This window comes from Mobula birostris, chromosome 16 (genome assembly GCF_030028105.1).
Source record: "Mobula birostris isolate sMobBir1 chromosome 16, sMobBir1.hap1, whole genome shotgun sequence".
In the NCBI taxonomy this organism is placed as follows: domain Eukaryota; kingdom Metazoa; phylum Chordata; class Chondrichthyes; order Myliobatiformes; family Myliobatidae; genus Mobula; species Mobula birostris.
The window spans coordinates 21,565,188-21,577,850 of NC_092385.1; the positions used below are offsets into that span (position 1 = coordinate 21,565,188).

General features: G+C 38.4%; 1 protein-coding gene across 1 annotated transcript in view; it reads left to right on the forward strand.

Moving 5' to 3' along the window:
* Positions 1-12,663, forward strand: part of LOC140211037 (voltage-dependent L-type calcium channel subunit alpha-1D-like) — a 383,898-nt gene that overhangs the window by 161,338 nt on the left and 209,897 nt on the right. The window contains exons 4-5 of the mRNA XM_072280398.1: positions 1,707-1,846; positions 12,033-12,184. Coding sequence (XP_072136499.1) covers positions 1,707-1,846; positions 12,033-12,184 — 292 coding nt within the window. The remainder of the gene's footprint in view (positions 1-1,706; positions 1,847-12,032; positions 12,185-12,663) is intronic.

Sequence of the window (12,663 nt, forward strand, 5' to 3'; positions counted from 1 at the left end):
AATTGGGTACTCTTTTATGGATGCAGTCTGAACAAAAATCACAGCTTGCAAGACAAAGCAACCCAGCTGATAGCATCCCATTTATCACTGTAAACATTATTTCTTCACATTGTCAGTGCACTGTAGGTCCAGTATGTATCATTTGCAAGATGCACTGAAGTGACTTGCCAAGGCTGATTTGACAACACATCCCACACCTGGGTTTTCTTCCATTCAAAGATAAAGATTTATAGGCTCAATGAAATGCCATCTCCTGCAGATCAAACATTATCTTAAGAAATATAACCTTCATTCTCACTGGACCGTATTCCTGAAACATTTGAGATGTTATAAAGTGGGAGTACCTTTACAAAAAAGACTGCAGTAATTCCCCAGGGTGGCCCGTTGCGTTTTTAAAGTACAATAAGTGCAGTTTTTGTCAATGGTATTCCTGTGTTAGTTTAAAAAGAAACAAATTGTTTGAAGACAGGAGAGTGTTGGTGGAGGAATTACCAATATTTTGGGTGGAAAGAACTGAGATTAGAGAGGGGAGATAGCCAATAAGGAGAAGAGAGAGTGAATGGTGAGGCAGGAGTCTGAGGTGGTTTGTGTACAAAGAGGGACGAACGATAGTGTATACTGGTGGAGTTAGGTATGGGAGGGAAGGGGTGGAATTAAGAGGTAGAGGACAATGGATGGAGACAGAGAGGGAATAAAGGAAAGGCTGATTGAATGAGGTTGGGGAAGGGGAGATTGGAGATGATAAAAGTTGGAGGATGATAAGTAAGAAAACAAAGGCTACCAGTGGTGAAATTGATGAGTAAGGGAGATGATATTGGGGAGTGTTAAGGAAGTTGAGGATGGCAGATGGAAACAGAACATGATGAGGGAAGCAGATGATGTGGGTGGGGGAAATGCATGTGGGTGAACTGTGTATGTTGGAGGGTCAAAGGCATGTGGTGGGAAATGAGACAAAATGTGAGGATTGAGTTGGGGGGGGAGCAAGGTGGCTACCCAAAATTTGAAAACTATGTTTATTCCATTGGATTCATGAATTGTTGGAAATAAGTTTCTGTGATTTCTATTATTTAGAATATGTTTATGGCTACTGTAATTTGTTGCTTGTAAAGCTGTGAAGTTTGGGTATCAGTTGATGCTGACAGAGGGGATAAGCAGTAAACAAGGTTATCTAGTTGGTGAGTGAATGGGAGCAGTTAAAGAATGGGAACATAGAAAAACGCACGAGAAAGTTGCAAAACATATATTTATCATGCTATGAACAAATGTGTATAGAGTCAGGTTTAAAAGCCAAAATGATACTACCTGTTTTTTTCTACCTGTACTAAAGTAAAAGGGCATGATTCAGAAAAGGAGCTGTAAGCTTTGAAGTCTAATCTTGGGCCATGTACTTTTTGGCTGGGGCAGTGTATTTGACATTGAAAAATAATACTTTGCAAAGTGATGGGGAATCTGTAGTGGAATAGGATTTTAAATTAACAGAAGATTGCAGACAAACAGTTTTGATCACAGTGAATGCATCCTTCAACTTGACAAGAATGAAGTTCAGATTTATGTCAAACTTGCATTATTGATCTACAAAATAACATAAGACATTTTTCCAAATTTATAATTCATAGTTAAAACTTTGCATCTATTTTATTAAAAAGATGTTGCATATGTTGGTTTTGTGAATTGATGATATATGATTGTATGTTTTTGTCTTTCAGGAAACAGTAGAATACGCCTTCCTTATAATTTTTACAATTGAAACTTGTTTGAAGATTATAGCATATGGACTGATGTTACATCCCAATGCGTATGTAAGAAATGGATGGAATTTGATGGACTTTGTAATTGTAATAGTGGGGTAAGTTTCATTTTTAATGACAGTTACAAAACATACCATTGTAACATTTTTGTAAGTTCATTAATGAATTGAGAAGATTATAAAATGTAAGGTTTGTTACAATAGAAACCTAACATATCAACGTGCAGGTTGAAAATTATGTGGTTACTTCCATTTCTTTCGTGCTGCATCACAAGCTATATTATGGTGTTTAGTGTTTTATCATTGTGATGTAGTACAGAATAACTTAGTGAATTTCTGGAATTATCATTGCTATCACTTGTAATATTATTTAATATTATGCTGGTGTATTCACGGATATCTTGAACCTCTCGCTCTGGCAGTGTGTGGTACCCACCTGCTTCAAGCAAGCTTCAATTGTACCAGCGCCCAAGGGGAGTGTGGTAACCTGTTTAAATGACAATCGCCCAGTGGCACTTACATCCTCAGTGATGAAGTGCTTTGAGAGACTGGTGTTAAAGCATATCAGCTCTTGTCTGAATGGTGACTTGGAACTGCTCCAATTCACCTGCTGAAGCAACAGGTCTACGGCAGATGATATCTCATTGGCTCTTCACACAATGCTGGAACATCTAGACAGCAAAGATGCATACAATAGGATGCTCTTTAACGATTACAACTCGGCATTTAACACCATCGTCCCCTCAAAATTAATCAGTAAACTCCAAGACCTGGGCTTCAATACCCTCTAGTGCGGCTAGATTCTGGATTTCTTACTTGTAGACCCCAGTCAATTCAGATTGGTAAAAACATCTCTTCCACAATCTCCATCATCACAGGAGCACCGCTGGGATGCATGCTTAGCCCCCTGATCTACTCGCTTTACACCTATGACTGTGTGGCTTAGCACAGCTCCAACACCATATACAAGTTTGCTGACGAGACCACTGTTGTGGGCTGTGTCAAAGGGGGTGATGAACCAGCATTCAGGAGGGAGATTGAAAGCTTGACTGAGTGGTGTATTAACAGCAACCTCTTACTCAATGTCAATAAGACCAAGGGACTGATTGTAGACTTCAGGAGAAGGAAACCAGAATTCCATGAGCCAGTAATCATAGGAGGATCTGAGGTGGAGAGGGTCAGTAACTTTAAATTCCTGGGTGTCACTATCTCAGAGTACCTGTCCTGGACCCATGATATAAATATTATTGCAACTGAAGCATGACAGCACCTCTTCTTCCGCAGGAGTCTGTGGAGGTTTGGCATGTCATCAAAAACCTGTGAAAACTTCTATAGATGTGTGGTGGAAGATGTGCTGACTGGCTGCATTGTGGCCTGGAATGGGAACACCAATGCTTTTGAGTGGAAAATCCTACAAAGGTAGCGAATTCCGCCTAGTACATCACTGGTAAAACCGTCCAAACCATTGAGCACACCTATATGAAACTTTGCCATAGAAAAGCAGCATCCATCATCAAAGATCCTCACCACTCAGGCCATGCTGTCTTCTCACTACTGCCATCAGGTAGAAGGTACAGCTGCCTCAGGACTTGCGCCACCAGCTTCAAGAACAGTTACTACCCCTCAACCATCAGGCTCGAACAAAAGGGCATAGCTACACTCATTTAAGGACTCTATTATGTTGTCATTTCATGCTCGTTATTTATTGCTATTTATTTATATCTGCATTTGCATAGTTTGTTTACAGTTAACAGCTCCTGATATTCCTGAGGTTCGTCACGTCATCGAAAGCCTTGGCAAACTTCTATGGGTGTGTGGTGGAAAGTGTGCAGAATTTGCACCAATTCTTTTGAATAATGGTTGTGGCTTGTTTGCACATTTAATGACCAAACTATTAAATGATCATCACAACTTAAGCACAAACTTCCCAATACAGCAGTTGTAGCTCAGACCCTTAGCAAGTTCAGGTTGTTATCAAGAAAATTCCATTTAATCCCGAGATCAGATTTCCCTCAAAACTGGTTAAGCAATCATTTGCAACCTTTAAGTTTCAAAGTTCAAAGTAAATTTGTTATCAAAGAATATGTATGTCACCATATACAATGTTGAGATTCATTTTCTTGCAGGCATACTCAAATGCAATAATCATAATAGAATCAAAGAAAGACCACACCAACAGGGTGGATAACCAGTGTGGAAAAGACAACAAACTGTGGAATTACAAAACAATCATAATAATAGATAAATAAGCAATAAATATCAAGAACATGAAGTGAAGAGACCTTCATAGTTTCAGGCATACTATCATTTTGATATTAAATTCAATCATCTGATGCTTGTCAGATTTGGTAAATCCTTTCATTTAATTGTCCGCTCCTACTGTTCCTTCTACAGTTCTCTATTTTATGCTAATTGTTAAATACCTTTTTTATAAATTATTTTATTCCTACGAGCCCTTTTGCACATAACACACACATTTATTTTTCCATATTTATTCACCATAGTCCTATTGCTTATGTGTAGTTGTAGTTTAGACATTTGTTTGTGCTTACAACTGAACTGACCTGAACTTACAAAGATATTGTGTTGTGACCACTGTGAGATGACATATCTGATAAAATAAGCTCAGCTATTCCATTTTTAGTACTTAGTTTAGTTGATGTGCATTTGGCACCTGTTTTCATTGTACAAGTTATCCCAAGTCAGAAGGTTCTAATTTACAAGGCCAGTTCCAGAAGTTTGAGGACAGAAGATTAGGCTTTTGGAGTAGTACAGTAGGTTAATAGAGGGCAGAAGCTGAAACAGCAAGGGCCAGTTTAGCAATACTGGTATCAAGTTAGTCTGGTACATGTTATGATCTGCCAGCTCTGCATGCATTCAAGAGCAATCTACATCACGTGTGCTAACAAATTTCAGAATGTGGGCACCTGGCCACTTGAGTTACAAGCACCATGTTTGTCATATTGGAATCCTTTGAACCTGAACATTATGTGTTCTGGAACCAAGTGTTATAGCCTCAAAGGCAGTTGGATTGTACAACAAAGAATGAGAAATTTGGGCTGTGGTGCTGATGTCAACATGTAGCCTCAGTAGGAAGTTTCGAAGAGGCTAACTAGATTGAAGTAGAAATAATAGTAAGGTTTAATCTCAGTAGACTGAAGATAATTTAAAGAATTAAAGCAAGCAAGTTGAATAAAAATATCTCCGTATCATGGATGCAGAGCAAATAACATCAACAAAATGTTAAAGACGGGCTGATCAGAACTGAGCTTTTTTAAAATGCCTATTAGTGATGGTTGGAGTGTGTGAATTTTGTCACCAGCTTATGGGTTTCATATCATTAAATTATCTGTTTTGCTGCTTCGCATGCTGATCCATCCATGGATCAGTGTCATTTTGACAATTGATTAAGAAATACCTTGTCACGTCTTGATTTTGTAAAGGACTTCATAAAAATTTAGTTACTGCATTTGTGTTCTTTATGGTTTGACAAGTGTAATGTGAAATTTGGCACGATATTGCTGTAACTTCAGACCAAAGAATTCATATTTCTCTTGAAGGTTGACAGAGCTAGATGGTGGCAATAGCTGCTCTGAGGGAGAATAATAATACTGGGTCTGTGCACTGAGTAAACTCATCAATCCCATTTCTAAACCCTGTTCCTATTCTCTCACTCAAGTCCATTTACAGCCCTGAATTCCTCTACCACCCACCTACACTATGGCATTTACTGTAGCCAGTTCATTCAATGATCCACATATCTTTGTAATGTAGGAGGAAAGGAAAGCACCCCAGGGAAACTCAAGATTTCAGGCGTGAATGTGCAGATTCCATACAGTCAGCATTGGATAGCTGCATTACTTGCAGGACCACTTGCTTAATCACTTCCAAAACAAAATCTGTCATTGCTTGTGGAGAAATATCTTGCAAAGTCTTGGAAGTATTTTTGAAGAACAGAATGAACTCATTAATGAGCTGTTTGTGCAAATGACATGAAACAAATGCAACATGAAAACTGTTGGCAACAAAACCCACTTCAGGGATGTTTGCAACAATTTCAATACCATCCAGTGCATTATGGATCACTTTCTAAACTGTATACGTTCATCAAAGTCAAAGTCAATTTTGTTGTCAAATACACAAGTCCAAATATACACAGGTGCAATGAGAAGCTTAATTGCAACAAAATCAAAGGCATGCATCATCATATAAGCTGCATTCACACAAAAACATAAACATAAATTATTACAGAATTATGCATTTAAATTCATACATCTATTTCCATGCTTCTGAGTACTGTTAAAAGAAATGTCCAGTTTTTCTTGGAAACGTGAGTATGCATGGTACCTATAAGTGATGTTTAAGAATTTCTGATTTCATATTGTACATTTATTTGTATGTTTCTTCAACTCAGCATTCTTTTTTTCATTTAGAGTAGCAATTTTACAATAAGTGCATAAGAATTCACCAATCCAGATCAGAAACACTTGAGGTACCATATCTTGGGGTCCTTGTCCACAGGACACTCAAAGCTACTGTGCAGGTTGAAAGTATTGTTAAGAAGGCATATGGTGTGTTGGCCTTCATCAACCGTGGAATTGAGTTAAAGAGCTGTGAGGTAATGTTACAGCTATCTAAGATCTTAGTTAGACCCCACTTGGAGTACTGTGTTCAGTTCTGGTCATCTCACTACAGGTAAGATGTGGATACTATAGAGAGAGTGCAGAGGAGATTTACAAGGATGTTGCCTGTATCGGAGAGAATACATTATGAGAATAGGTTGAGTGAACTTGGCGTTTTCTCCTTGGAGTGACAGAGGAGAAGAGGTGACCCGATAGAGGTGTATAAGATGATGAGAGGCATTGATCGTGGGGATAGTTAGAGACTTTTTCCGAGGACTGAAATGGCTAACACGAGGGGACTTAGTTGTAGGGTGCTTGAAAGTAGGTACAAAAGGGACGCCAGAGGTAAGTTTTCACACAGAGAGTGGTGGGTACATGGAATGCTCTGCCAGTGAAGGTGGTAGGGATGGATATAATAGGGTCTTTTAAGAGACTCCTGGATAGGTACATGTACATGGAGGATAGAAAAATAGAGGGCTATGTGATAGGGAAATTCTAGGCAGTTTCTAGAGTAGGTTACATGGTTGGCACAATATTATGGGCTGTAATGTACTTTAGATTTCTATGTTTCTTAATTAGATGAATTTTGAAAAAATGGCCATATTGTACTTTGGCTATAAAATCTGCATGTCACTTATGGTTCTATTTCAGATCTATTGTAACTGTAATGTCATTCCAAAATAAATCTCCTTAGCTGTTCTAAACCTGGCTATTTTGTTTTTGCTTTCTGTAGTTTTGCCTTAATGTGATAAGCTGTTGCTGTAAATTACTTTGGATGTCTGTGTTGTAATGTGTCCAAGAGTGCATAGTTCGAAATGTGAAAAGCAGCCATAAGTATCTGGTTAGCATGCTTCATAATTAGCATAAATGTGGTTCTGAAAACAGCCATGCATGCAGCCTATTTTACATCCAAGAGACTGAAAGCTTCTCTAAAGAGGAAAAGCAAGACAAACAGAGAAATCAAGAAGTATCACAAGAATAAAGTCTTTCCTAGACAAAATACTTTATGCAGTTTTACTCAAATTTTCTTAAAATGTTATTAAAACTGTTTGTTATAAATAACTTAAGTTGCCGTACCTGCAGGTTCTGAACTTGGACGATATTTGCTTTGTATTGTCATCTCTCAAATAGTCAGCTTAAGCTCAGCAGACTATCTTGAAAATTTAATAAAAACATTTTATTTCCAGTTTACTGCATTTGCAAAGTGCTGCAGATCAGCTATAATCTCTGAAGGAAGAACGACTGGCATTCTCTTCATGGGAGAGCTAAGCATATGCCAATCTAGCTGGAAAACTAAGGCTACGCAATTAGGATATAATTTGTGTCACACCTGTGTTAAATATAACTACAGATTACAGAATAAATTCAAGTTTTAGTTTGTACACAGGCCCTATTCTTGCTAAGTAACAAATTTTGGCATGGTGTGAGAGTCAGAGATCTATCCTGAACCTGCCACTGAGACTTTTAGCATTAATTTCTGTCACAATTCAAATATTTAACAGAATCTAAAACATGGTTTACTGCATTTGCAAAGTGCTGCAGATCAGCTATAATCTCTGAAGAAAGAAAGACTGGCATGCTCTTCATGGGAGAGCTAAGCGTATGCAAATCTAGCTGGAAAACTAAGGCTACGCATTAGGATACAATTTGGGTCACACCTGTATAAATATAACCACAGATTACAGAATAAATTTAAGTTTTAGTTTGTACTAGACAACAGGGTGACCCGTTGGGGCACCCTTTGAGAGAAGGGTAGTGTAGTCTGATGTGACCAGAATGAACATTAAATTTTCCTGAATGCTATTGGTATGGCTTTGCTATGGAAACTGAAGTAGAAAACCTCAGTTTATTAAAGAAGAACGACGAGTAGCAAAGCAAATATAGCTCCTCCTCATTTAACGAAGGACACTTTTGATGGCATGATTTCTGGTTTATCTGCCACCCTCGTGCCTCTCGTTGTCATTCTGGAGATGTGCAGTCCTTTCACCCCCTGTCTCTTCATCTCTTCTGCTGTTTGTTCTTTGTCTCTGATCCTGGAGAAGTGAATTTCTCAGCTCCTTTGTCTCTTCCTCTCTCCTCCTTCTGTGCCTGTTTTTGTCATTCTGGAGAAGTACAGCCCTTTCATCCCCCATCTCTTCAGCTTTTCTGCTGTTTGTTATTTGTCTCTGATTCTGGAGATGTGCATGCCTCTCCTCCTCTGTCTCTTCTTCTCTCATCTTTTTTTGTCCTGACTCTTTGATCCTGGATTTGTGCGGCCCTGGCCTCATCCGATTCTTGTTCTCTCCCTCTCCTTGCTGCTTCCCGACGATGTTTGGCATCATCTCTTGACCATAGTGTCCTCCTTCCCTTTCCATGTGGCATAATTAGGCTGACCATTTTTTTTTACCCTAATGCTGGATAGGAGATATGAAGCACTAACACCAAAGGATGCTGATTATTCTTGATGATGTGGTTGGCGCTCTCCTAAATGGACGTGATATAGTCACCACTGTCCTTTGACTGCAGCAAAAGGTTTTATGGGTGTCTCGAAGTACGTCATTGCAATAAGATTTACTTATCTCTTATTGATGGGTGGCAGTTAGATCTGTCCCAATCCTGCACATGCTGATGGTGATTACCGGAATGTGATCTGACCCCTCGAAATAGAGCTGCCCTGCCCTTTTGCTCCAGTAGGTGTCGCTGCTGAGGCTGGCCGTGCGCATGCGTCGGGCTGTCGTGTCCCGATTTCCATGATGGCCGATCGGGTCTCGGGTGAAAGCCAGCCTGTTGCTTTTTGGCAAATGAGCAATTTTATACAAATATATAACCCTGAACTTTGCCTGCATTCTGTAAGTTTGCACATTTTCATTCGATTGAGCCGAAAAGTGTGCCGCTGTAATGCACCGTTTGCGCTAATTGGAGGTCACAGAGAAACAGACAGACAGAGCATGAGAGTTTTAGTAGTATATAGATAGCTAGATAGATAGATCATAGGCCTTATTCTTGCTAAGTGACAAATTTCAGCATGGTGTGAGAGTCAGAGATTTATGCTGAACCGCCACTGAGACTTTTAGCATTAATTTCTGTCACAATTCAAATACAAGGGGTATTCAATGGAATCTAAAATATGGCAAAATAAACTGTTGGTGATTTCTTCTCATTATAATACATTTTTCTTGCTGTTCTTAGCAGGCAAAGGAAATTATAACTTGATAGTGGTGATAAATCCTGTAAAGTGCAGTATTTAAATTGTGTTTTCATGTAGATTTCACAATTTATGTGAATTAACTATTGATGATTGGGCTGCTGTTGGATGATGTAAATACAGGTGCACATTCCTTTATCCTAAATTCTGAAATCCAAAAAGCTCCAAAAACCGAAGTTTTTTCCGCCAACAGCTGACGTCACTCAGCTGTGACATGGCAGCACTAGCAGAGGCCGCCAGACGTCAGTTGTGGCTCAGCACTCGTACTGGTTACAGGTGTTCGCTGATATTTTGTGTTCATTGTTAACTTTGTGTTTAATTTCACTGTGAAAATGTCAAAAAGAGGAGCAGATACCCCTATGGGTAACAATGAGAAAAAGAGAAGGAAGCATCTATCTTTATCAATAACGTAGAAAATGGTGTTATTGCAGAAGCTTGATCGTGGTGTGTCTGTGCGGCATCTTACTGAAGAAAATAGTGTTGGAACTACCATTGTATATGATTTAAATAAACAGAACGACAAGTTACTGAAGTTTTATAGTGACAGTGACGTTCTACATTTATTCCAATAAATCATTTACCATATGTTTGATTCAGTTTGTTTGAAGCTGTATATTTTTATGTTTTATTGAATGTTTTTGTTGGAAATAAAATTTCTTCTTGTCATTATTCCCTAACCAATACAGTTATAACTATTTACATAGCATTTACATTGTATTAGGTATTATAAGTAATCTAGAGATGATTTAAAGTATACAGGAGGATGTGCGTAGGTTTGGTGTGCCGCCAGGTCTTAAAATTCACCGCACTGAGACAGGTTAAGTAAGGGACTTGAGCATACGTGTTTTTTGGTATCGGCCGGGGCTGGGGGGGGGCGGGGTCTGAAATCCGAAAAATTCTGAATTCCGAAATGCAATTGGCCCCAAGGATTTCGGATTGTGGGCCTGTATTGTGAGTCCAGGCAGCTGGAGAAGCTTTTAATCACTCAGTAGCACGCATTTTCATCTTAATAGTAAATAATAAGATCACAATGAAATCCTTAGTACATTGTACAAAGCTACAATGCTTTTGTGACTACCATAGGTCTTTTTTTGCTGCTAGCTTATTAAAACATGTACTTTGTACAGTACAGCATCTTGGCCCACGATGTCTTTGCTGGCCATGATGCCATTCTAAACTAGTACCATTTGCTGGCACAAGATCCATATCCATATCTTCCTTACCATTAATATGTTTGTTTAAATGCTTCTCAAATGTTTCTATCGTATCTGCTTCTACCAGTTCTTCTGGTGGCACGTTCCAAGCACCTATCACTCTTTGTAAAATAAAAAACTCGCTTTGTAAATCTCCTTTAAACTTTCCTCCAGTTACCTTAAACTTATTCCCTCTAGTATCCAACATTTTCATCCTGGATAAAAGGCTCTGACTATCTGACGTATTCATGCCTCTCATAATTTTATACACTTCTGTCATGTTGCCCCTGAGCTTCCTATGCTCCAGAGAAAACAATCCAAGTCTATCCACCTTCTCTTTATTAGTTAATACTCTTCAATTCAGGCAACATTCTGTTGAACCTCTTCTGCACCATCTCTAAAGCCTCCACATCCTTCCTGAAATGCAATGACCAGAACTGCACACAATACTCCAAATTTGGCCTAGCCGAAATTCTTTACAGCTGCAACATATCTTGTTATCTTTTATACTTAAAACTCTAACCAATGAAGATAAGCATATCATACTCATTGTTTATCACTCTATTCATTTATGTTACCACTTTCAGGGAGCTAACAAATTGCACCCTGCTTTCATCAATGCTCTTAAGGGTCCTGCTGTTTACTGTGTATTTTCCTCTTGCATTTGAGCTCCCAACATGCATCACCTCACACTTGATTAGATTAAGCTCTACTATTTTTCCATTCAAATTTCTATCTGATCTATATTCTGTTGTATCTTTTATTTACAATTCCATACATTTTTGAGTCTTCTGCATACTTGCTCATCAGACCACCTTACATTTTTGTGTAAATTATTTATGTGTGTTACACACAGCAGAGATCCAAGCTCTGATGTTGCAGTACACCACTGGTTAGAGACCTCCAGTCAAAATAACACCCCTTCACCAGCACCCTTTTGTCTTTGAATAAGCAAATTTTGTATCAGACCAAGTCACCAGGGATCCCATGTCTCCTAATCTCCCCCATTGTTTTTTTAGAAAATATTTTAGTTATGATTCTACATTGAATGTGTTTTCGTTATCAGATGGTTTCTTCTTATTATTGAGTGTACCTTGGTCCATAAAGTACAGATTTAAGTGCTTCATCATAGTCTAGTGGAAGAATTTTTTTGAATGTATTTACAGATTTGTGTTGAAAATTCTAACATTTAATACCAGCATAGGATCAATGTACTATTTTGTATTGAAATAAAGGATAACTCATGAGGGGAACTAACCCTGTGACTATCTTTTTAATTTGTACAGTTTGTTTAGTGTTGTTTTGGAACAAGTAACCAAAGTAGAGAATGTTGATGGGCAAGCTACTTCAGGTGGTAAACCTTCAGGTGGTTTTGATGTCAAAGCGCTCCGAGCCTTTCGTGTGTTGCGACCTCTGCGACTTGTATCTGGAGTACCAAGTAAGTTTCTTTGTGGTCTAAGAACAGCATCTATTTTTAACTTTGCAGACCCCTTTGCTCTTGAAAGTTTTTCTTGCAGTTCTTGAGATCATGCCCTAACCTTCTATGCCTTTCTATGTATTTCCTCCTTAAGATGCTTTTTTAAACTGAAAGGTTTCACTATTTTTGTTAATTACTGTTCACTTTATAATCTAATGTCACCAAATGTGGTTCATTACTGAACTTTGTGTGTTAAATCACTTGTGAAGCACTTTGGGATGCTTAAGTACATTGAAGTCACATAAGTGCAGGTTGCTGTTAATTAACAAATTAAAATATTCACAACAGTGCTAGCATTACTTTGATTTGAAGCAAAAGTCAAGAGAAGAAATAAAAGTACCTTCTCATAGATAATATAACTTTGAATTTTGATGTACTTTTTATGTGCTTTGAGTCTCTCCGTTGGTTGGGATCAACTATGGATCCTACTGTCTATGTGA